This window comes from Myxine glutinosa, chromosome 4, assembly GCF_964187855.1.
Source record: "Myxine glutinosa chromosome 4, kmMyxGlut1.1, whole genome shotgun sequence".
Lineage (NCBI taxonomy): Eukaryota > Metazoa > Chordata > Myxini > Myxiniformes > Myxinidae > Myxine > Myxine glutinosa.
This window is the reverse complement of record NC_136264.1, coordinates 82,574,316-82,598,123: the sequence shown is the minus strand read 5'-3', so window position 1 is coordinate 82,598,123 and position 23,808 is coordinate 82,574,316. Positions and strand designations below refer to the sequence as shown.

At 42.2% G+C, this 23,808-nt stretch overlaps 1 protein-coding gene across 2 annotated transcripts in view; it reads right to left on the bottom strand.

Annotated features, from left to right (window-relative positions):
* The window catches only part of LOC137424927 (inositol hexakisphosphate kinase 1), a 79,950-nt gene that overhangs the window by 53,734 nt on the left and 2,408 nt on the right, over positions 1–23,808 (bottom strand). For both annotated transcript variants that reach the window (XR_013623093.1, XM_078776089.1), the window contains exon 2: positions 5,341–5,679. Coding sequence is in view for 1 of the 2 variants with exons in the window: in XM_078776089.1 (XP_078632215.1) it covers positions 5,341–5,590 (250 nt within the window). In the remaining variant the exon portion in view is untranslated. The remainder of the gene's footprint in view (positions 1–5,340; positions 5,680–23,808) is intronic.

The window sequence follows — 23,808 nt, the reverse complement described above, 5'->3', positions numbered from 1 at the left end:
TGTCATAGCCGCCGTGGTTTTAGCAATTTTGCTGTCGGGAGTTAAAGGCCACCAGTCGGCCATTTTTGGTAAGACTACAAAAACAAAATATTCTGCATATGTATTCTTTCATGTATTGGCTTTGTGCCAAGTTTGAACAAAATCGGACCATGCATGTCGAGAAATGGTTGGGGACACATTTAAGTAACAAAATGGCCACTAGTTAGCCATCTTGGATCTTATCTCGAAAATAAATGACGTGCGTATGTAAGCCATCATTCATTTATCAGTGAGCCAAGTTTGAACAACATCGGTAAATGCATTTCCGAAAAATGGTTGAGGACATGTTCAACATCGGGTTGTTCTTAACAACTAAAATGGTCGCCAGACGGCCATCTTTGATCGCATCGCGAAACAAAATGACGTGCATATGTATACTACCATGTGTTGTCTTTGTACCAAGTATGATCAAAATTGGTCCATACATCTCTGAGATATGGTTGTGGACGCATGCACGCATGGACGGACAAGATGCGATCCCATAAGCCCCCGTTTCGGATTAAGTCCAACGGGGGCTAATAATAAAAGTGAGTTTACTTCTAACCTTGAAAAAGTTGCTTTGATTGACTCTGAAGTACAAACTGCATGTTTGTTGTGATCAATAATTTAATGAATGAATGAATGTAGGAATTTGGAATCTGTACAGGGTACTCGAGCTAACCTGCTTCCTCGTCATCGAAAGAGACCATGGGATCTTTAACGTTCACAAGCCAATGCCAGCAGACGGGACACCCAGTTCAATGTCCATCTGAAGGATGGCCACTTCGTGATGCAATGCCCTGCAGTGAAGCACCAATCCGACAGTTTATGCTGTCAGGAGCAATGCTATTCTATAAGTGGCATGATACCATAATGATTACACAGACGTTATGCTGGGAGGTTTTTCACTCATTGAACTACTCTCATTGACAAATTTTGTTTGTCCCATAAATAATTTTTATTCTTTATTATTATTATTATTTTAGGTAGTATGTTTTTTTTTTTTAAGGTGGTAGGTTGAAGACAGCAACTGCTCAGAGTAGTACTACCGTTCAGACATAGGAGCGTAAAGTGGTGCCCGGAACCATCTCACACACAGGATTGCTGGTCTTACTTTCTGTCTTACTCACGAGCTACTTTCTTTACTCACTCTTACTTTCTGACTCACTCACGAGCTACTTTCTGTCTCACTCTTACTTTCTGTCTTACTCTTACTTTCTGTCTTACTCTTACTTTCTGTCTTACTCTTACTTTCTGTCTTACTCTTACTTTATGTTTCACTCACGAGCTACTTTCGGTCTCACTCTTACTTTCTGACTCACTCACGAGCTACTTTCTTTACTCACTCTTACTTTCTGTCTCACTCACTAGCTACTTTCTTCACTCACTCTTACTTTCTGTCTCACTCACTAGCTACTTTCTTCACTCACTCTTACTTTCTGACTCACTCACTAGCTACTTTCTTCACTCACTCTTACTTTCTGACTCACTCACTAGCTACTTTCTTCACTCACTCTTACTTTCTTCACTCACTCTTACTTTCTGTCTCACTCACGAGCTACTTTCTTTACTCACTCTTACTTTCTGACTCACTCACTAGCTACTTTCTTCACTCACTCTTACTTTCTGACTCACTCACTAGCTACTTTCTTCACTCACTCTTACTTTCTTCACTCACTCTTACTTTCTGTCTCACTCACGAGCTACTTTCTTTACTCACTCTTACTTTCTGTCTCACTCACTAGCTACTTTCTTTACTCACTCTTACTTTCTGTCTCACTCTTACTTTTCGTCTCACTCACTAGCTACTTTCTTTACTCACTCTTACTTTCTGACTCACTCACTAGCTACTTTCTTTACTCACTCTTACTTTCTGACTCACTCACTAGCTACTTTCTTTACTCACCCTTACTTTCTGTCTCACTCACTAGCTACTTTCTTTACTCACTCTTACTTTCTGACTCACTCACTAGCTACTTTCTTTACTCACTCTTACTTTCTGACTCACTCACTAGCTACTTTCTTTACTCACTCTTACTTTCTGTCTCACTCACTAGCTACTTTCTTTACTCACTCCTACTTTCTGACTCACTCACTAGCTACTTTCTTTACTCACTCTTACTTTCTGACTCACTCACTAGCTACTTTCTTTACTCACCCTTACTTTCCGTCTCACTCACTAGCTACTTTCTTTACTCACTCTTACTTTCTGTCTCACTCTTACTTTTCGTCTCACTCACGAGCTACTTTCTTTACTCACTCTTACTTTTCGTCTCACTCACTAGCTACTTTCTTTACTCACCCTTACTTTCCGTCTCACTCACTAGCTACTTTCTTTACTCACTCTTACTTTTCGTCTCACTCACTAGCTACTTTCTTTACTCACTCTTACTTTTCGTCTCACTCACTAGCTACTTTCTTTACTCACTCTTACTTTTCGTCTCACTCACTAGCTACTTTCTTTACTCACTCTTACTTTTCGTCTCACTCACTAGCTACTTTCTTTACTCACTCTTACTTTTCGTCTCACTCACTAGCTACTTTCTTTACTCACCCTTACTTTCCGTCTCACTCACTAGCTACTTTCTTTACTCACTCTTACTTTTCGTCTCACTCACTAGCTACTTTCTTTACTCACCCTTACTTTCCGTCTCACTCACTAGCTACTTTCTTTACTCACTCTTACTTTCTGTCTCACTCTTACTTTTCGTCTCACTCACTAGCTACTTTCTTTACTCACTCTTACTTTTCGTCTCACTCACTAGCTACTTTCTTTACTCACTCTTACTTTCCGTCTCACTCACTAGCTACTTTCTTTACTCACTCTTACTTTCCGTCTCACTCACTAGCTACTTTCTTTACTCACCCTTACTTTCCGTCTCACTCACTAGCTACTTTCTTTACTCACTCTTACTTTCCGTCTCACTCACTAGCTACTTTCTTTACTCACTCTTACTTTCTGTCTCACTCACTAGCTACTTTCTTTACTCACTCTTACTTTTCGTCTCACTCACTAGCTACTTTCTTTACTCACCCTTACTTTCCGTCTCACTCACTAGCTACTTTCTTTACTCACCCTTACTTTCCGTCTCACTCACTAGCTACTTTCTTTACTCACTCTTACTTTTCGTCTCACTCACTAGCTACTTTCTTTACTCACCCTTACTTTCCGTCTCACTCACTAGCTACTTTCTTTACTCACTCTTACTTTTCGTCTCACTCACTAGCTACTTTCTTTACTCACCCTTACTTTCCGTCTCACTCACTAGCTACTTTCTTTACTCACCCTTACTTTCCGTCTCACTCACTAGCTACTTTCTCTACTCACCCTTACTTTCCGTCTCACTCACTAGCTACTTTCTTTACTCACTCTTACTTTTCGTCTCACTCACTAGCTACTTTCTTTACTCACTCTTACTTTCCGTCTCACTCACTAGCTACTTTCTTTACTCACTCTTACTTTTCGTCTCACTCACTAGCTACTTTCTTTACTCACCCTTAATTTTCGTCTCACTTACTAGCTATTTTCTTTACTCACTCTTACTTTCCGTCTCACTCACTAGCTACTTTCTTTACTCACCCTTACTTTCCGTCTCACTCACTAGCTACTTTCTTTACTCACTCTTACTTTCCGTCTCACTCACTAGCTACTTTCTTTACTCACTCTTACTTTCCGTCTCACTCACTAGCTACTTTCTTTACTCACCCTTACTTTCCGTCTCACTCACTAGCTACTTTCTTTACTCACTCTTACTTTTCGTCTCACTCACTAGCTACTTTCTTTACTCACTCTTACTTTCCGTCTCACTCACTAGCTACTTTCTTTACTCACCCTTACTTTTCGTCTCACTCACTAGCTACTTTCTTTACTCACCCTTACTTTCCGTCTCACTCACTAGCTACTCACTTTCTCACTAGCTACTGGGATAGCCTCAATCTCTTTCTTGCAAACAAACTTCACACACTTTTCTTACTCATTTTCACTCCTCACATTTACATTCTCTCTCTTTTATTTATCTTCATGCAGTTATTTTATTTAAGGCCTGTCTGATGAGGACTATATACCTGTAGTCCGTGACTGGAGCCTTCAGCATAAAAAAAAAGTCATTTTGCAAGTGCAGATGAGATGGGGGTGTACTTGTCTGCAACAACGATGTAGATTGTGACAAGTCAGGAGACGACGATGGTTCACGAGCGAGCGGTATTCAATGACAAAGGACGGACTATAACCGAAACAGGCCTGGACTGGGGGTCAGGGGCCCACGTGGCAGGTGTCGGCCCCCGACATGCGGTGTACATGCCTATTTACAAAGGGCCCCAATGCGCCGCATGCGCAGGCCTTTAAGAGCCAGCTGTACGTAATTGTGTGTGGTGCTGGCCTGGAAATGTCAAAACGAAGGTTACTGACCTTGAAATTAGATATAAAATAATGTATAATCAGTTATGAGGTTAGTTAGCTAAACAATACCGAAAATTCGGTTCGATTCCGACAACTTTGAAAATTTGACCTTTGTGACCTTCAAAGGTCAAAGGTCGACTCTTCTAAAATTTATTGGAAAACTTGTATTTCATGATGTATGTGATAATATGAGATCATGTACGACATTTCACCCGATCAGGAAGCGAACAATGTAATAAAACCATCAAAATCGACTTTTCTAAATTTCGTGACCTTGTGACCTTGACCTTGGGGCGAAAATGAAAAATCGAGCGACGTGGGGCTAGACACGTGACATTGGCCTAACCAAATATCGAAACCCCTGTCAGATTGCACCAAACCCCTCGGAGAAGATGAAGCTTGAAATCGATTACCCCCTAAAAAGACATCTTTTTCGGGCGTGGCTCCGCCCACAATGGGCGCAATACGCCCACTCTAGGCAGGACACAACTAGATCATGATATCAACCTCCCACCAAAGTTTCATCAAGATCGCATGATATCATCGGGTAGTTATGCTGCGGACAGACAGACACACAGACACACACCCGTGACGAATATAGTGGTCACTCTGTTTGATAACTCGTGAACCAATAAACATGATAAACAATAAGCAAATGCCATTCTTTTTAGCAATCTTTCTTATTCCCTAGTAAAATATAGTAATTATAAAGTAAACATTGTAGTTATATCTTAACCGAAGATATCATAAAACAGTATATCTGCTTCAGCCAGGTGCAGACCATAACATCCACACTATCAAGCCCAATTGGAATTGTATAGGCCCCAGCCCGACACAGTACTATATTCACCCATATAATGTGATAAGATAAAGTGCATGAAAAAGCTTTTGGTTAGGACTGATTCAAATTTTTCAAAACAAACCTTTGTACTGTGGAGTGAAAGGGTACATTTCTGGAGGCAGACTCTGGTAAAATCGCTGCTCCCTCCGGATGAGCGGTTTGCAGATGGTCTCCGAGTCGTAAGATAATATGCTGGTATGACCAGCTACTTGGTGTACGAACGGCCGTAGAGGGATCCCTCCCGATGCGGAACGGTGAAGGGACACAGCACGACTCTGTGCTGCTGGAAAAGCCATTTCAGCCTCCCGCACGCAAAGTTCCCTCTTAACCATGGCCTGATCGGGGCACGACCCAACCTCACCCAACAGGTGTGGTGAACGCGGTATCAGATTGACGAGTGAAGAGGTAACGGTACCATCCTCTGGAAAGACAACAGGTGTGGGTTTGCATTTGCGGTTCAAACTCTCAGATTTGAGAACGGCCTCCATACTAACGTACCACCCGTTCATAACAGACTCTTCAACAGTTAATGTCGTTGACAACTCAGTTTGTACAAGCAGCCATTCAGGTTAACACACTTTTGTGTAGCATTTTGAGTTGATCTTGGCAACTGTGTATATTAAAAGGATGAATGCCAACTTTTTAATAAATATATACACTGTAGACAATAAAATATCCGCTCGCAGTGATAATAGAATGACAAGGCCATCACATGAAGTATTCCATTTGGAAGGCTCACAAACATGGACAAATGCAAATAAAATTTCATGGTATATTTCAGAGGAAGAGACTTTTGGGATATATGATGGCAAAACTTTAAGATTCTCTTTATTGTATTTTGTACTGGTCGCACACACTTTATGTAACCAATTCGATTTTGCAGTTGATCAAGAAAAGAGCCAAAAATCTGTTTGAATGTCCATGACCGCTTGTTTTTCTGTCTGTCTGTCCAAATCAATTTGAGCTTTTAGTCAGTTTCCTCATGTAATTTTGCTGGCTTTATTTGGGGAATAGGAAAACGATACAATTTCTGAAAGCTTATGGGTCACTGAGTGCGAAAATCGATGTTGGCATTTTAAAAACTAGGACGTGCCCGTACGTGGGTGCCCGTTCCTTGCCAAAAAAAAAAAAAAAATGTCTTCGCCCATGCATGCATGGGCGTGCCCATGGGCCCATGGGCGTGCCCGTAAGTGCGTGATGTGACCGTACAATGAATGTATCGTCCCGACGCCGCAGCTCGGATGGCGCTGCAGTTAATCGGGCCTGTATCGGCAGAGTTATTATAAACGTGTACTACAATCGATCGTACCTTACAACAATCAACACAGATTGCAACGTCAAATAAATGAATACGCTCTCAAATGTGCCGTCCGAGGCAGCGTCTGCTCGCCACGTTCAGCGTCACTATGACTATCCGTAAGTCCGGAAGTGACGTCCTCATTTGACTGTCCGGAAGGTCGCATATCGCAGTTACGATGAATCGCAAATTAGTTATAATTAGTTTTAAAACATAGTTTAACGCCAACATAGCGCCAACATAGTTTGCCAACGTGAAATAAATGAATACGCTCTCAAATGTGCCGTCCGAGGCAGAGTCTGTTCGCCACGTTCGGCACACGTGATAGCTCGCTGCTCTCTGATTGGTTGAATCGTTTTTTGGACATAGCTCGGTAACTACTTCTCCGATTAATATGAAACCTTGAAAAGGCACATCCTCAGGTCCCCAGCAATATATCTGGCAAGTTTCAATTAGATCGGACCCGTGGTTGTCGAGAAACAGCGGTCACAGACAAACACACACACACACACACACAGACACACAGAGATTACTGGAATTATAGATAGATTACTCAATGGCGGCCATATTGGAATTCAAAATGTCCGCCAGGTTTCAACTACTTTTCGACATAATTCAGGCATTTTTTTTAACTCTATGAAGCCCATTTTTGTGTCACAAAATAGCATTTATTTTTGTAGCTCATTAGTAGTAGTAGCTCATTTTGCATAGTTCCAGTGCAATCAGAGTGCGCCATTTTGTTTTTCAAGATGGCTGCCATTACAAGCCAAATAATTAAGATCTTATTAATCGGCGAGGACTTTTTTGTAATAGACTAAGTTTTAATGGCTATATAAGAGCAAATGAGTTCATACAGTCACAAGGATAAAACCACATTGGAATGTAGTTTTTAAAATCCCTCTATGGCCGCCATATTGGAATTCAAAATGGCCGTCATGTTTCAACTATTTTTCAATATAACTTGGGCATTTATCATTCTATGAAGCCCATTTTTTTGGCAAAAAGTAGCATTTGTTACGCATGGCAGTTCATTTTGCATGATTGAAGTGCAGTCAGAGTGCCGCCATTTTGATCTTCAAAATGGCCACCATTTCGGAGCCATTTACCACTCAGGCTTTTGGTTGAACACATGTTCTTAATGGTTGGTTTATCAGGCACAACTTACATAAGGGAATTGACTTTTCAGTGTTCAATATCTCTAAAATTGATTACCAACAACTTGAGTTCAAAACCAACAAATAACACATTCATAATTCTGATGCCACTTTCAAGTCGTCATGAATGCTCTTGAGCACTCACCATCACCACCGCAAACTCTTTGTGGTTCAGAATGTCAACTGAATCCAAGGCCAGTTAAGTGCAACAGTACTGTGCATTAGCTATTGCCCACACATTCCACTGGTAGGCAAATTCTATAAGCATGATGGGTGACTACATTTCGCCATCACTGTCATCATCTGTTAGTAGCTCAGTGAAGTAATCGTCATCGTTTTCGCACTGATCTGGATCACAAAGACAGAGATCTGTACATGGCAAGTTCTCTGATCTGCATGAACACAGCCTTGAAGAACAATTCGTGGTGCATCTACATCGTACCATTTCGATGATGGCTTTTGATGCTGGGAGTTCATATGTTGTTATTGGTCTCAGTTGATCATTGGCATCATTGTAAAACCCATTCTGAAGTGGATCCAGGAATTATTGGTGGAAAACGTCAGCTTGATCCCATACTCCAGCTTGGATGCGAACTCTTAAGATGTGTTGCTTCAAGGCACCAATTGTAGGTGGTAGGTTTGTACTCTCAGCCACGTGTTTGCAGAAGAGGTGCCAGCGCAATTCAGGTATACTCTGGATATGGATTCCTTTAGGACAATACACTGAGCAGACAAAAGCAGCCAGCACAGAAACGAGGTCTTCAGTGACGTCACTGTTTTCCATTAGCGTCTGGAGTGCTTTAATTGCATCACTTTTTAATTGCATCACTTTCAGCTTTTAGGAAGACTTTAAACCACGTTGTCTTGCCTACTCCTGAAAACCTTCCGGTGTTATCAGCACCTGTGAATGCGTGAAAAGCGGGTAAAGCCTTGGCCTTTTCTTCACCTAGAGCAACCCAAATGGGGCGTATGTCTACAACACCCGATGTCATTGGCATTGATGTGCTCTTTATCAGAAGAGGATAGTTTGCAATCGCCAATACCAGAACATCTGTATCTGGAGAGAAGATTGTCATCTCGGCATTGCTTGGACTCCGCTGTGATGCAGACACTGCCAAACAAATCATCAAGTTATCTGCTTCCTCATGATTATTGTCGTCAAACTGGAGACTACTGTTGCTCGTAGTACGACCAGACGCTGATACAATTATCAACTTATGAGAGTCTTTGTTGTACCCCAGAGTCTTTTCTGCCAAGTTCTCTATCAAGTCAGCCTTGGTTTGATCATGGGAGAGAAGACGGCTCATTGTTATGTGCTTGATGTTCGTGTCATCAGTAACTTTGTATCTAATTGCATCTTTGCCGCGACGTTTCTTGTCTCTAGTTGTGCTCTTGAGTGAATCCAGCTTGTATGTGTCAAACACTAGAATAATTTCATCATAACCATTAGTCATCCACAGCAGTTTGGCATTAAAGCATATGCTCAGATCCTTCACAGTTTTTACTGTTGCTGGCTTTGTCAGTTTTTGAACCACCACCATACCATCTACCGCAGTGATTTTCCGACTTGGAAGTGGGTCGGTGACTGACGTGGCTGCTGCATTTATGGATTCCACATGATCACCTTGCGAAACTCTTTGGTTTGACAATACTGGAGCCTCTGAATCACCAGTGACAGTATCACCCTGCGAATCTACTGGGTTGGGCAACACCGGAGCCTGTTAATCACCGGTGACAGTATCATCCTGCGCAACTATCGGGTTTGGCAGAACTGGAGCCTCTGAATCACCAATGACAGTGGATGGTCCCACCTCTTCTTGAGTTAGCTTCTCTAGTGCATGGATTAACTTGGATTTGTCAGTACATGCCAACATTGATCCATTTGGCGCGAACAATGCTCTCGGGGTTAAGGTGAACTCATAATTGCCAATTGCGAGCTTTTGGTCAATATCTCGGCTTGACCTAGAGAGGACCATCAATCGTCCATACAGATATTTGGTTTCCTTCAGATCAACAACTTTATCTCGAATCTTCGTGGTCTGCTTCTTGTTTCCAGACTTGTACATGTCATTTTTCTCTTTCTTCACTGGTGTCCATATGCTGACGTCTCCATTGATTCGCTCCTTTACATACTCTTCATACAACTTCTGCCCGATGTCATCAATGTTCAGTATCTGTGACATATACTGCTCAGGGACATAAGCATGTGTCATAAGATTGTAGATGATGTGGTCATCCTCAACGGCAAAAGGATTACCATGACTCAGAATGGCAGCCTTGATTTTGTCAACCACACTGTGCTCTCGCTTGACAACACTAGGGGCAAGATCATGATGCTCCTTAGCTTCAATTGATTTGAGACCAAACTGTCTTGAATTCTCCAGCAAGTTGTGACAGTTCTGGAGCCGTCAGGAAGAAGCACTGCCTTGCATTGGCGTTGTTTGAGATTCCAGTGAGACCATTATGAACCTTCATCATTAGATTCACCTGCTCACATCCATTGTCTGCACCAATGGAAACAAATGGTATGTCACTCTTGGTCACTGATATGTTGCCTGCTTCCAATTCCCTCCACGTCTCTGGGTGTTTGGACTTGAGAGCATACATATCTGATATGTACCTTGGCCATAGTCTCTTGTACTTGATCCGGTCCATGGCAAAGAAGAGTTTGCTCAGCTCTTCTCCAGCCTCAAGGTGGAGTTTCAGGTCGGCGCTCCAAGATGCTGCGACAAAGAATAGAATCGTCTCTACTCGGTGGAGGTAGTTCATCATTGATTTTAACATGGCATTCTTCGATCGTTTTGCTTCCCATTCCTGAAATGTCTCTGCCAGAGTGTCATCGATCATGGTGTGTAGGAGATGGCTGTTGGCATTCATCACGGATTCAGCTTTGTCAAGTTTGTTCTTCTCAGAGCATGCCTGTTGGATCTCAGCAGTTGCTTCCAAACACACTTCTTTCAAATATGCTGGAAATATTTCAAATTATGTTATGCTGAAATGAAAAGAATGTTAAAGACACACACATCCTTGTTAAATGCTAAGAAGTCAGATATTTTGCCCACAGGGTACCACTAATGATTGTTGCACCTAAGGTCTGTTCACACTCTACTGCTGTGCAGTGCGGTAAAAAGGCTCTAACAAGGTTTTACCACTGCAGCAACGCAGTGCTTGATTTAACTATTAATTTGCGGTGTTGATGCTGAGCAATGGCAGCTGCGGTGTGGCAGTGCAATGCAGTTGAGTATGAATGGACATTAATAGTGGGCAATATTGCATAAATGCTAAAACATTGTCAAAGGTGATATTGTTTTCGCAAATTGACGGTTTAAGGTGAGTCGGAGGGGCCATTTTTCCAGAATTAGTCATTTAACTAACAACAGTAATTCTTAATATTAACACATTGATCCCATAGGAAACGAGTAAAGGAAGCCAATAATCGCATTTATATTTTCATAGGTCTTGCGGTTCTTGAGTTAAGGCCAGTAACATACTAAAACGAAAGTTTCGGATGTTTCCCCCGCCCTAGAAAAATCATGCACATGGGGTGGAAATTACACCCCATATATCAAGCCTTGTGATCTCCTTTATAAAACTCATAGCTTTCCTCTTGAGTGTCAGCTTTATTTGCCTCAATATTTGATTGCAAACACCGCTATGTCATGCCCCCCTCCGACCTGCCTTAAATGACATATCTGTCCCTGGGAATAATTTTAGAGCTCTGTGCATATGTTTATTGATATCCGTGCCCCTGAAAACATAGGTATAGACACTTTATTTGCATTTCTATGTGCTCTAGGAGCAAAGATATGGCAAATTATAGGTGTGTTAGTGGCCACAACGACATTTTAAAAAATGCCAACATTGATTTTCACTCTCAGTGAACCTTTAACTTCAGAAAAATGTAAAAATTAGCAATTCCCCACAAAAAGCCAGCAAGCAACTTTCCTAGGATACAGCAAACCTGACTATCTATGGCCCATTAATACTTGTCTGTCTGTTTATGGTGCCCCACTTTTATTTTTTGACCATTTTCGATTTTGGCATCAAACTTTTTATAAACAATAAAGCTAACCTTTGGCTACGTTCCTTTATTATGCCGAGAGGAAAAAGGCAGGTGTTTGCTGTTCTTGTCTGCTGGATTGATATTTTTCCAAATGAAAAGCTTCCAAAATTCTGCCAATTTGATACAAATGTGGGTCCAAAGTAAGCAATGCGCATAGCAGGAAATCTTGCATTTACCATGTCAATCCAACGCATTTGTATCGGATGTGAAAATGGCTTTGTAATTATATTGTTAGAATTATAAAATTATAATTATATTGCAACCAAGAAAGAAAACTGCATAAAGCAACCAAGAAAAGCAACACAGGATAAGCCCTTTGCTGTTTCAAACTCCACCTGAGTTCCTCTACAGCTGCCGACATTCACAAGTGGCACATACATGAGAATCCCAATGCTTCACACCCCCCTCAGCCACCAGACCGATTTCATCACTTATTGGCAGGTCATCAGCAATGGCGTAAACAGAAATAAGTACCAACGTACCATTGAAACTCCCAAGCATGTACCTGGTACAATGTCAATAGCAGTTAACATAGAGATGAAAACAAGACCCCATCATGTCTCTCACTCGTAATTGGACGGAATAACAAATCAGCTATCACCTAATAAATTACCCCAGGTGGCTAGGATTATCAAATAAATTAACTCCCATTCTTTTTTAGCCAAAGAAACTGCACAATCCATCAAAGAAAATGTTACACAAGGTAAGCCCCATGCTGTTTCAAACTCTGCCCAACTTCTTCTACAGCTAGAGATAGTCACAAGTAGTGCATGTGTGTATATATATATATATATATATATACAGTCACGTGAAAAAGTAAGTACACCCCGTGTAAAGTTTTGACTTTTTCAACATATTTCAACATACATCTATTTGCCTAGGTGTTCATTGGCAAACTTTAGTCTTGCCCTGATGTTCTTTCTGGACAGCAAAGGATTCCTCCTGGCACACCTCCCATGTAGATCAAATTTGTGCAGCCTCTTTCTAATGGTAGACTCGTGCACTTTGATATCAACTGTGGCAAGAACTACCTGTAGGTCCCATGATGACATTCTGGGGTTCTTAGAGACTTCTTTCAGCATCTTGCGGTCTGCTCTCAGGCTGAACTTGCTGGGGCGGCCTGGCCTGAACAAGTTGGCAGTTGTTTGGAATCTTCTCCCCTTGTAGATGATCTTCTGGACAGTTGAATGATTGATTTCAAATTGTTTGGAGATCTTTTTAAATCCCTTCCCAGACTTGTAGGCATCTATAACCTTCTTTCTGAAGGCCTCAGAGAGCTCTTTTGATCAAGGCATGGTGACGCCGCACACTTCAACAACAAAGAGCAAACCAAACTTAATGTCTGAGGTTTAACTAAGACAGGTTCCTCCAAGATCCTCTCTAACGATGTTCTAATCATTTGCACCTGAGCTGGTGCACCTGATTCTAATTTTCGGTATTTAAAGTAGTGATAAATGTAGGGGTGTACTTACTTTTTCCACATGCGAAATTTGCATTTATGTTTATTTAAATTATACAATGGACTACAAAATGTAAATGTTTCATGATATTTGTTATATTATATCACCTTTATCTATCAATATTGTTGAAATGAAGATCAAATAGCTGTGTGTTGAAATATGTTGAAAAAGTCAAAACTTTACATGGGGTGTACTTACTTTTTCACGTGACTGTATACATATATATATAAGCAAAGATTTGCGGTGGGGAGTAAATCCAAATGACTCCATGGTAAGATCTCCAACCTTTAATTGAACAAACAATGACTCAACGTTTCGATTAACAACATGTGAAGCCACACGCCTCCGTTAATCTTCCTCAAGAGTGATAAAATCATCTCAACATCCCCTTATATGCAAAGTGGGCGGGGTATATGCAAAGTGGGCTGGGCAAAGCTGGACAGCCAATGAAACCGTATCACACCGCTCTCGTGAACGGAGACGGTATTGACCAAATTCAAAAATCAACCGCATGTTAACGGCTTAAAAGAATCCTGTAAGCAATGCTGGATTATAACTCAAGTGTTTAGAAAATCAGGAACAATAATTACATTTAATTAAAAGTTAAACTTGTAAACAATTAAATTGTAAATTAAATGAAAACTGTAAATATATTAAAGCAAAATTTTTTTTTAAGTTAAAATAAAATTGCCATAATATTAAGATCATCACATGTGGCCCTATGCGGTAAAGGGGAATGCGGGATGGAGGGGGGCCACAGGGGGGGGGGATAGAATGGGGGAGAGGGGAACCAGAGGGGGGGTGGAAGCAGAGGGGGGGTCTGGGAGAGGGGCGGTTTGGAGGGAGGGGGGAGGGGGGAGGGGGGGGAGGGGGAGGGGGCAAATTGTCCGAATAAAAACCTTGTGTGACATACTATGTGGACTCGTTGTTCAAAGTACGGAATGCCTGCTTCGTTTACACAAGAGTGGGTCAAACGCTACCGGTAAGTCAACTACCTCTTGTGTGATCGGGGTAACAGTTTCTTCTGTGTGCCAAGCCTCCAAAACACGTCTTCTGTTTCTGTTGGGTGTGGAACCCAAAATATTAACCCTATCCCATAAAGGTGTGTGGCCTTCCTTAAGGCCGTGTTTGGCAATAGCAGATCTGCTGGGAAAATTACATTCAAATGCTTTTTGGTGTTCAGCAATACGTTGACCTAAGGTCCTCCCGGTTTCACCCACATACTCAGCTCCGCAATCACAGGGCACGACGTATACCACCCCTGACCTATCCTTCCTCGGAAGCTTGTCCTTGACCCTCATAAGGGCTTGGCAAAGGGTGAAAACCGGTGTGAAACTCACCCTCACTCCTGCCGCTTTCAAAATTCTGCCGACCCTCTGTGAAACCCCCGGTACAAAAGGCAGAACACACAAACCCTTTGGTTGTTCTCTCGGTCTCAGCCTGTTGTGTGGGGAAGCCCTTATCGTTTTCCTGTTGGGTAGCAAGCTGTCAGGATAACCATTTGCCCTTAACACATTTTGAAGATGGTCCACCTCATTCATCTTGTCTTCAAAGGTGGATGATAAATCACGTGCTCTTTTTGAGAGGGTGTGCACCACCGATCTTTTGTGTTCCATTGGATGGCAAGAATTGAAATCAAGGTAGCGATCAGTGTGTGTTGGTTTTTTGTACACCGTTACCTTTAAGGCTCCTTTGGGATCCCTTGCGACGAGTGTATCCAGGAAGGGAAGGGCTCCATTTTACTCCTCTTCAATGGTGAAATTAATGGAGGAAAAAGTTTTATTTATGGTCTCATGCATGATGCCCACCTCATCAGAGTGACAGATGACAAATGTGTCATCCACGTACCGGAACCAAACACGTGGTTGCACTGACAGGGCTGGAATGGTGCGTTCCTCCAAATCCTCCATCACCATGTTGGCAATCACAGCCGATACCGGGGAACCCATAGCGGTGCCATAAACCTGCTTGTAATATACCTCATTAAATACAAAGTAGGTGGAAGAGAGGCAGGTAGAAAGCATGTCACACACGTCCATCGGGCTTAAAGCTCCCGCAGTCTCTTTCCATCGATCATCTTCCATCGGTCATCGATCATCAGTCTCTTTCCATCGGTCATAAAGTCTCCGTTCACGAGAGCGGTGTGATACGGTTTAATTGGCTGTCCAGCTTTGCCCACCCCACTTTGCATATGCCCCGCCCACTTTGCATATAAGGGGATGTTGAGATGATTTTATCACTTTTGAGGAAGATTAACGGAGGCATGTGGCTTCACATGTTGTTAATCGAAACGTTGAGTCATTGTTTGTTCAATTAAAGGTTGGAGATCTTACCATGGAGTCATTTGGACATATATATATATATATATACACTGTATATACTGTGAATTGTGCCTGTAAATACGTGCCTTTCTTTGGTAAACCGCTTCAAACCTGCTCGATTGTCTCTTTCCACCATTGGTTTGACCTAGCGTATATAATAAATGGATGGGGAGTTGTGCCACATTGATTTGCTCCATCAGATAACCCACCTCCCACCCACAGTTTCGCTCTGCCGTACATTATAAATAGGTACATGGTGGGACGTCAAGAGCATGGTTCCCTAGTAGTTGAGATAACTAGGTCACCAGGAAAGGTATTTCAACGCTGGGCGCGAGGACCCTGCAAGATATAGTTGGCCCAACCAGCATGATTTTGCAACCCATCTGGTCACGGAGTTATCCATGACTGGGCAGCTTCAGCGTCGGATGTCACATGTCCAAGCAACCCCCTCGGGAACCCCGTGCTCAACCCAAAGTCCGTAGTACTATAACAAGTCAGGAGACGACGATGGTTCACGAGCGAGCGGTATTCAATGACAAAGGATGGACTATAACCGAAACAGGCCCGGACAGGGGGGTCGGGGGCCCACGTGGCAGGTGTCGGCCCCTGACATGCGGTGTACATGCCTATTTACAAAGGGCCCCAATGCGCTGCGTGCGCAGGCCTTTAAGAGCCATCTGTACGTAATTGTGTGTGGTGCTGGCCTGGAAATGTCAAAACGAAGGTTACTGACCTTGAAATGAGATAGAAAATAATGTATAATCAGTTATGAGGTTAGTTAGCTACACAATACCGAAAATTCGGCGAAAAATGAAATGAGAAAAAAAAATAATGAAAAATAAATAAATAAATGAAAAATGAAAAATCGAGCTCCGTGGGGCTAGATACATGACATTGCCCTAACCAAATATCGAAACCCCTGTCAGATTCCACCAAACCCCTTGGAGAAGATGTAGCTTGAACTTGATTACCCCCTAACAAGACATCTTTTTTGGGCGTGGCTCCGTCCACAATGGGCGCAATACGCCCACTCTACGCAGGACACAACTAGATCATGATATCAACCTCCCACCCAAATTTCATCAAGATCGTATGATATCATCGGGTAGTTATGCTGCGGACAGACAGACAGACAGACAGACAGACGACAATGACGAATATAGTGGTCACTCTGTTTGATAACTCGTGTACCAATAGTAACCTCGTCTCCCTCACAGTCCCTGGGTGTGCCTCTTGGTCCTGATAGTTATTCTTCTTCACCCATATTCACGCTCCTTAATATTCCACTAAGGGGCGCATTCCAGCTTCTTGCAGTGGGTGGATCTGTGAATTTCATCGATTGCAACGAAAAGTCAGCAGTAGCTATTTCTACTGCACAATCTTATTTCCAGGCTGAAAAAATCCTCTTAAACTGTGTAAGGGATTCCTAAATAGGATGCATGTGTTGCAGGCTCCCGCTATTGGTCAGAACACATCCAGCATATTGTGGTGTGGCACAAGGGTTCATGCATGGTTAACATTCCAGTGAAGAGGTAATATTTGGCACGCACACACACACACACACACACACACACACACACACACACACACACACACACACACACACACACACACATGACTTGACTTCGGCCAAATACAGCCGTTGACCTTGGAGAAAGTAATTTTGCAGAATATATTGGGTGCTGGCGGCACCATGCAGTGCGGCACTCGCTGTTGTCAGCAGGGCAATTTGGAGGGAGAAATCTTCCCCCCCCCCCCCCCCTCCCAAGCCCCTTTCCCCATCAATAGGGATGCAAAACCACGAGGGTTGTCCATGCTCTATCCTATAAATGCTGCACATCATTGGAGGAAGCAGTACTTACCATAATGTCACCGAATCTGGTTAATGTTAAATGATAAGTGAGGTTGGAGCTCTTTATCACTTTAGCACACAATACAGAGATAACCCCAACATTGAAGCCTCCTCACCAGGTGATGTTTTTTTTCCCACCAATATATTCAGGACAGCAACCCACACCAAACGGAAAGATGATGACACACAAAAACCACACGCATCAAAGGGCTAGTCCATTCCAGCATCATGATTATAAATAAGTGCAAACTGAGAGCCAACAGATGTCACACACACTCAAGTTATGGATTGAACTTGCTGTGATTGCGAGAGTTAACATTATCCATGGACACATACACATGATCTCTGTGTTTATATTTGAGTCAAGGCAATGTCGCATGAAGTTCTCGAAAATTTCACCATAAACATTCTTCAATAATTACAAAGCCATTTTCACATCCGATACAAATGCGTTGGATCGACATGGTAAATGCAAGGTTTCCTGCTATGCACATTGCTCACTTTGAGCCCACATTTGTTACAAATTGGCAGGATTTTGGAAGCTTTTCATTTGGAAAAATATCAATCCAGCAGACAAGAATAGCAAACACCTCCCTTTTTCCTCTCGGCGTAATAAAGGAAGGTAGCCAAAGGTTAGCTTTATTGTTTATAAAAATTGCAAAAGCTATTATGAACCCCATCAAAAGTTAATGATGACATTGTGGGAGTATAAATGATCCTAGCAAAAGTTATTACCCTGCGCTCGCGAAGCGAAAAGCGGGGTTAAGCATTCAGTTATGTACGCGTGCCGTGTGCCGTACGCCGTACGTGTCTGCATATTTTTAAAAATTCATTTTCTCGCCAATCGTTGGTCCGATTGACACGAAAGTTTAGCACAGAAGCGCCTCCGCCTGTATAATTTTTTTACTCATAATTATGACGTCATAGGTCATCTTGGACAACCAAGATCAAGGTACGGACGCCATCTCGGAAAAAAGTTACACCTCTATATCTCCCAAACCGCTCAATGGAAAAAAATTGAAACATGTCTCATTGTCAAGTACTCCCCATGGGGAATAAGATATGTTGATGGTTATGTCATCGGTGCCTTCGTTATGACGTCATAATTCATCAAGTACAACACTTATCCTATCATTGTGAATTTTTTTTCTCAGCAAATGTTGGTCTGATGGGCACGAAATTTTCACTATCGGAGCGCCTCCTCATGCAGAATATTTTAATGATAATCATGATGTCATAGGTCATGTGGTACAGGCGCCATCTTGGAAAAACCGAAAAATGTTGCACCTCTATATCTCCAAAACTGCTGCATGGAAAAAATTGAAACGTGGCTCATTGTAAAGAACTCCATATGGGGAATAGGTGTTGTTAACGATGACGTCATTGGTGCCATAATTATGACGTCATAATTCGACAGGGTCAACGCTTAGTCTGATCAGTTTGAAATGTAATGAGCATGATCTACGCAACAATTATATTAAAGAATATAAATTTATGATGTCATCGCTCACGTGGTCTGGCAGCCATATTGGATCAAAAAAAAAATGTTCAAAAACAGAAGAGTTGGCTCACAACAAGTTGACTGCACAGGGTAAGTATTCTATGAATAACATCTAGTTTACATCTGTGGCCAAACACCACCCACTTGTTGAAGGGTTCACTTTCTCTTTATAGAATATCGAACAATCATCTGTATTTATCTCCTAATCACCAATTCACAAATATTTTACAGTCTATAGTCTTTTGTCGGTCACATGAAATATTACTTATGATTGCCAAAGGTCATGATAGATTTAAACAGCTCTGGTGACTTCATCCATTCAATATAAAGCTCGATTAGGACGTAATTAATAAACATTAGCACATCGCCTGTAGGGTGATTGCGTAACCCCCACCCCCCTTACAGACACACACACTTTTACAGTTTACTGTGAGCAAACTTACACATGCAATTCTGACATTTCAACAAAAAGCCTCACCCGTCCCCTCCCAACCCTAAGGCATCAATCCCCTCCCACTCAAGCATTCAAGGACTCAACCTCCCCCTTCCAAAGTTGTCCCATCTTTACTCTCACTCTCCTCCCGCTCATAAAATCAAATGGGCATTCCCACGTCGAAACAGCGCAATAACGCTTTCTGATCCCTTATCATGCTATCTTCGGAGAAACGCACCAGTCGCCTGTTCAACTCACAATTTAAAGAGAAAAGTCAGAAATAATAGCAAAGAGCATAATATGCATAACCTCCTCAGTAAAAGCACTGCTGGAGAAAAAGGGTTCTAAAGGGTAAATTCTAAAGCCCTAAAGGGTATATTATAAAGGGTACATTCGAAAGGGTTCATAAATTGGTGGCTGTAGTATATAAATTGTGGGTGGAGTCATGCGAACTGTCCAACCAATGGGTGGAACTTGCACACACAGATGGACAGACGCACACACGACTCCTCTTAAAGTGCAGATTAAACAAGCTGAGGCTCCAGTGCTATATCAACTTGTTGGACACGTCGGTAATAATCTATCTATAATTCCAGCAATCTCTGTGTGTCTGTGTGTCTGTGTGTCTGTGTGTCTGTGTGTGTGTTTGTCTGTGACCGCTGTTTCTCGACAACCACGGGTCCGATATACTTGAAACTTGCCAGGTATATTGCTGGGGACCCGAGGATGTGCCTTTTCAAGGTTTGAAATTAATCGGACAAGTACTTACCGAGCTATGGCGATTTAGCCGTTCGCCGTTCGCTTTGCCGTTGCGAATGGACCAAACCATTCATGTAAATAGAGGGGGGGGGGGGGGGGGGGGTTCTGTGGTCGTTCGCTTTGGCTTTGCGAATGGACCAAACCATTCATGTAAATAGAGGGGGGGGTTCTGTGGTCGTTCGCTTTGGCTTTGCGAATGGACCAAACCATGCATGTAAATAGAGGGGGGGGATATAATTTTAGATATATATATAGTACGGGCATGCCCTAGTAATAATAATGACAAGCGTTACGCCAAGGTCCCCCGTCGGTGAAGTGATGTGAGTTGACAAAGTGGAAGACGCAAGGCGTCCATCTTGGATTTTGACGTGGCGACCCAATTTTCAAGAGCGTTCTCCCATATGCGTAGATACACCCACACACCAGATTAGAAGTTAGTAGTTCGTTTATTTTTCAAGATATTTCGCTCACAAGGTTCAGACATATATATGGTGGCGGCCATCTTGGATTTTGACGTGGCGACCCAATTTTCAAGAGCGTTCTTCCTTATGCCTGGATACACCCACACACCAGATTAGAAGTTGGTACTTCGCTTATTTTTCAAGATATTCTGTTCACAAGGTTCAGACATACATGGCGGTGGCCATCTTGGATTTTGACGTGGCGACCCAATTTTCAATAGCGTTCTTCCTTATGCGTAGATACACCCACACACTAGATTATAAGTTAGTAGTTCGTTTATTTTTCAAGATATTCAGCTCACAAGGTTCAGACATACATGGCGGCGGCCATCTTGGATTTTGACGTGGTGACCACATTTTCAAGAGCGTTCTTCCTTATGCATAGATACACACACACACCAGGTTAGAAGTTAGTACTTCCCTTATTTTTCAAGATATTCCACTCACAAGGTTCGGACATACATGGCGGCGGCCATCTTGGATTTTGACCTGGCGACCTAATTTTCAATAGCGTTCTCCCATATGCGTAGATACACCCACACACCAGATTAGAAGTTAGTAGTTCGTTTATTTTTCAAGATATTTCGCTCACAAGGTTCAGACATATATATGGTGGCGGCCATCTTGGATTTTGACGTGGCGATCTAATTTTCAAGAGCGTTCTTGCTTGTGCCGAGATACACCCACAGACCAGATTAGAAGTTGGTACTTTGCTTATTTTTCAAGATATTCTGCTCACAAGGTTCAGACATACATGGCGGTGGCCATCTTGGATTTTGACGTGGGTTGCACCCACATACCAGATTAGAATTCGGTCCTTCGCTTACGCACGCACGGACGGATGGACGGACGCACGCACGGACGGAGGGGAAAACCATCGTCCCCCTTTCGCTCCGCGGTGCGACGGGGGACAATAATAATGACATTATTATTCTCTTACAAGAAACTTCAATGCAGGAGGAAGCCATTCAGTCGATCAGGAACATGAAATAGTTACCAACCTATGGTCGTTTGCCTGTCCTCTATCCATTTAAATGCTGAGCATCAAGCAAGGAAGCAGCAAGTACCATTTCATGCACTATGACCTGTGACATTTACAAATATTGTTTGTTTTCATCTTTAGTGAATTTGTAAGATGTCTGACAGGATGATGCAGAGCCAGCAGAGGTAGTGTTGAACTGTCGAGCTCTGGGTTTCGTTCCAGATCCAACTGCGAACTATGAGAATCTCAAGCAGGTCGTCACAGCACAAAGTGTACCGTCCCTTGGATGGACGTTAAGCCGGGTATCCCATCTGGCAGAATCAGTTGGTGGGCTTTAAAGATCCCACGGTGTCCTTCGCGACGAGTAGGTGAGCTATCACCGGCATACTGGCTAAATTCCTGCCCTAAGCTGGGAAGGCAATGGCAAACCACCTAGTATAATACTTGGCAAGAAATTGCTTCAGCAGCACTGACGCTCTGTAACAGAGTATGGTACATCAGAATCAGAAGGTAATAGTAGTAATGAATGAGGAAGATGCAGATTAAATAGTAGGAGTAGAGGAATAGATCAGGATTTTTTGATCATACCCACTTCAAACCATCTTTCTATCGATCTATCCTAGCCCTCGATCCAAACTGGTGCATTATAACAATTTTGTTCAATTCTGTATAAATAAATGCAAAAAAAGGAAAACTCGCTGTGAAAAAGGAATGGACGGTGTTGTAATGTATAAATATGCACTACGTAAAGTCTCTGTGATTAAAGTACATTTATTAACCAATGAGAATTGTAAACATGGTGCACATTACCAGAGCAGTGCACACAAACAGTCATGGGAGGTTCAATATTGTCATAATACCACATGTAATGCACGTGTCTTCAATTGATCATCAATATGATCTGATAAGTCGTCTGGAACTTCACAACTCAACCCATCTAGTGGGGCACATATTTGCAATCCTCAAATTTATAACTACAGATTTGTATATACTCAATAAGAAAAATAAACAGTCGAGGTTTTAAATTTGACAACAACAAACTTTTGGATTTATCACAATTACGACGGATGTTCAAAATAGTATTGGAACAATATACTCACACAACAGTGCAAGTTTAAGCCAACATATTTGTGTTTTTTTTAAAAGTGTACAGATATATACATATACTGTATATACAGTCTCGTGAAAAAGTATGTACACCCCATGTAAAGTTTTGACTTTTTCAACATTTTTCAACATACAGCTATTTGATCTTCATTTCAACAATATTGATAGATAAAGGTGATATAATATAACAAATATCATGAAATATTTACATTTTGTAGTCCATTGTATAATTTAAATAAACATAAATGCAAATTTCGCATGTGGAAAAAGTAAGTACACCCCAACATTTATCACGACTTCAAATACCTAAAATAAGAATCAGGTGCACCAGCTCAGGTGCAAATGATTAGAACATCGTTGGAGAGGATCTTGGAGGAACCTGTCTTATTTAAACCTCAGACATTTAGTTTGGTTTGCTCTTTGTTGTTGAAGTGTGCGGCGTCACCATGCCTAGATCAAAAGAGCTCTCTGAGGCCTTCAGAAAGAAGGTTATAGATGCCTACGAGTCTGGGGTGGGATTTAAAAAGATCTCCAAACAATTTGAAATTAATCATTCGACTGTCCGGAAGATCATCTACAAGTGGAGAAGATTCCAAACAACTGCCAACTTGTTCAGGCCAGGCCACCCCAGAAAGTTCAGTCCGAGAGCAGACCTCAAGATGCTGAAAGAAGTCTCTAAGAACCCCCAGAATGTCATCATGTGACCTACAGGTAGCTCTTGCCACTGTTGATGTCAAAGTGCACGAGTCTACCATTAGAAAGAGGCTGCACAAATTTGATCTACATGGGAGGTGTGCCAGGAGGAAACCTTTGCTGTCCAGAAAGAACATCAGGGCAAGACTAAAGTTTGCCAATGAACACCTCGGCAAAGACCAGCACTTCTGGAACAATGTGCTCTGGACAGATGAGTCAACAGTAGAGCTATTTGGCCACAGTACCAGAAGACATGTTTGGCGAAAACCAAAGACAGCATTTGACCACAAGAACCTGATACCAACTGTAAAGCATGGTGGTGGAAATATTATGGTTTGGGGCAGCTTTGCTGCATCAGGGCCTGGGCAGCTCACCATCATAGAATCCACTATGAATTCTTCATTGTACCAGAAAGTGCTTGAGGATAATGTGAGGCCATCTGTCGGAAAGTTGAAGCTCAACCGAAA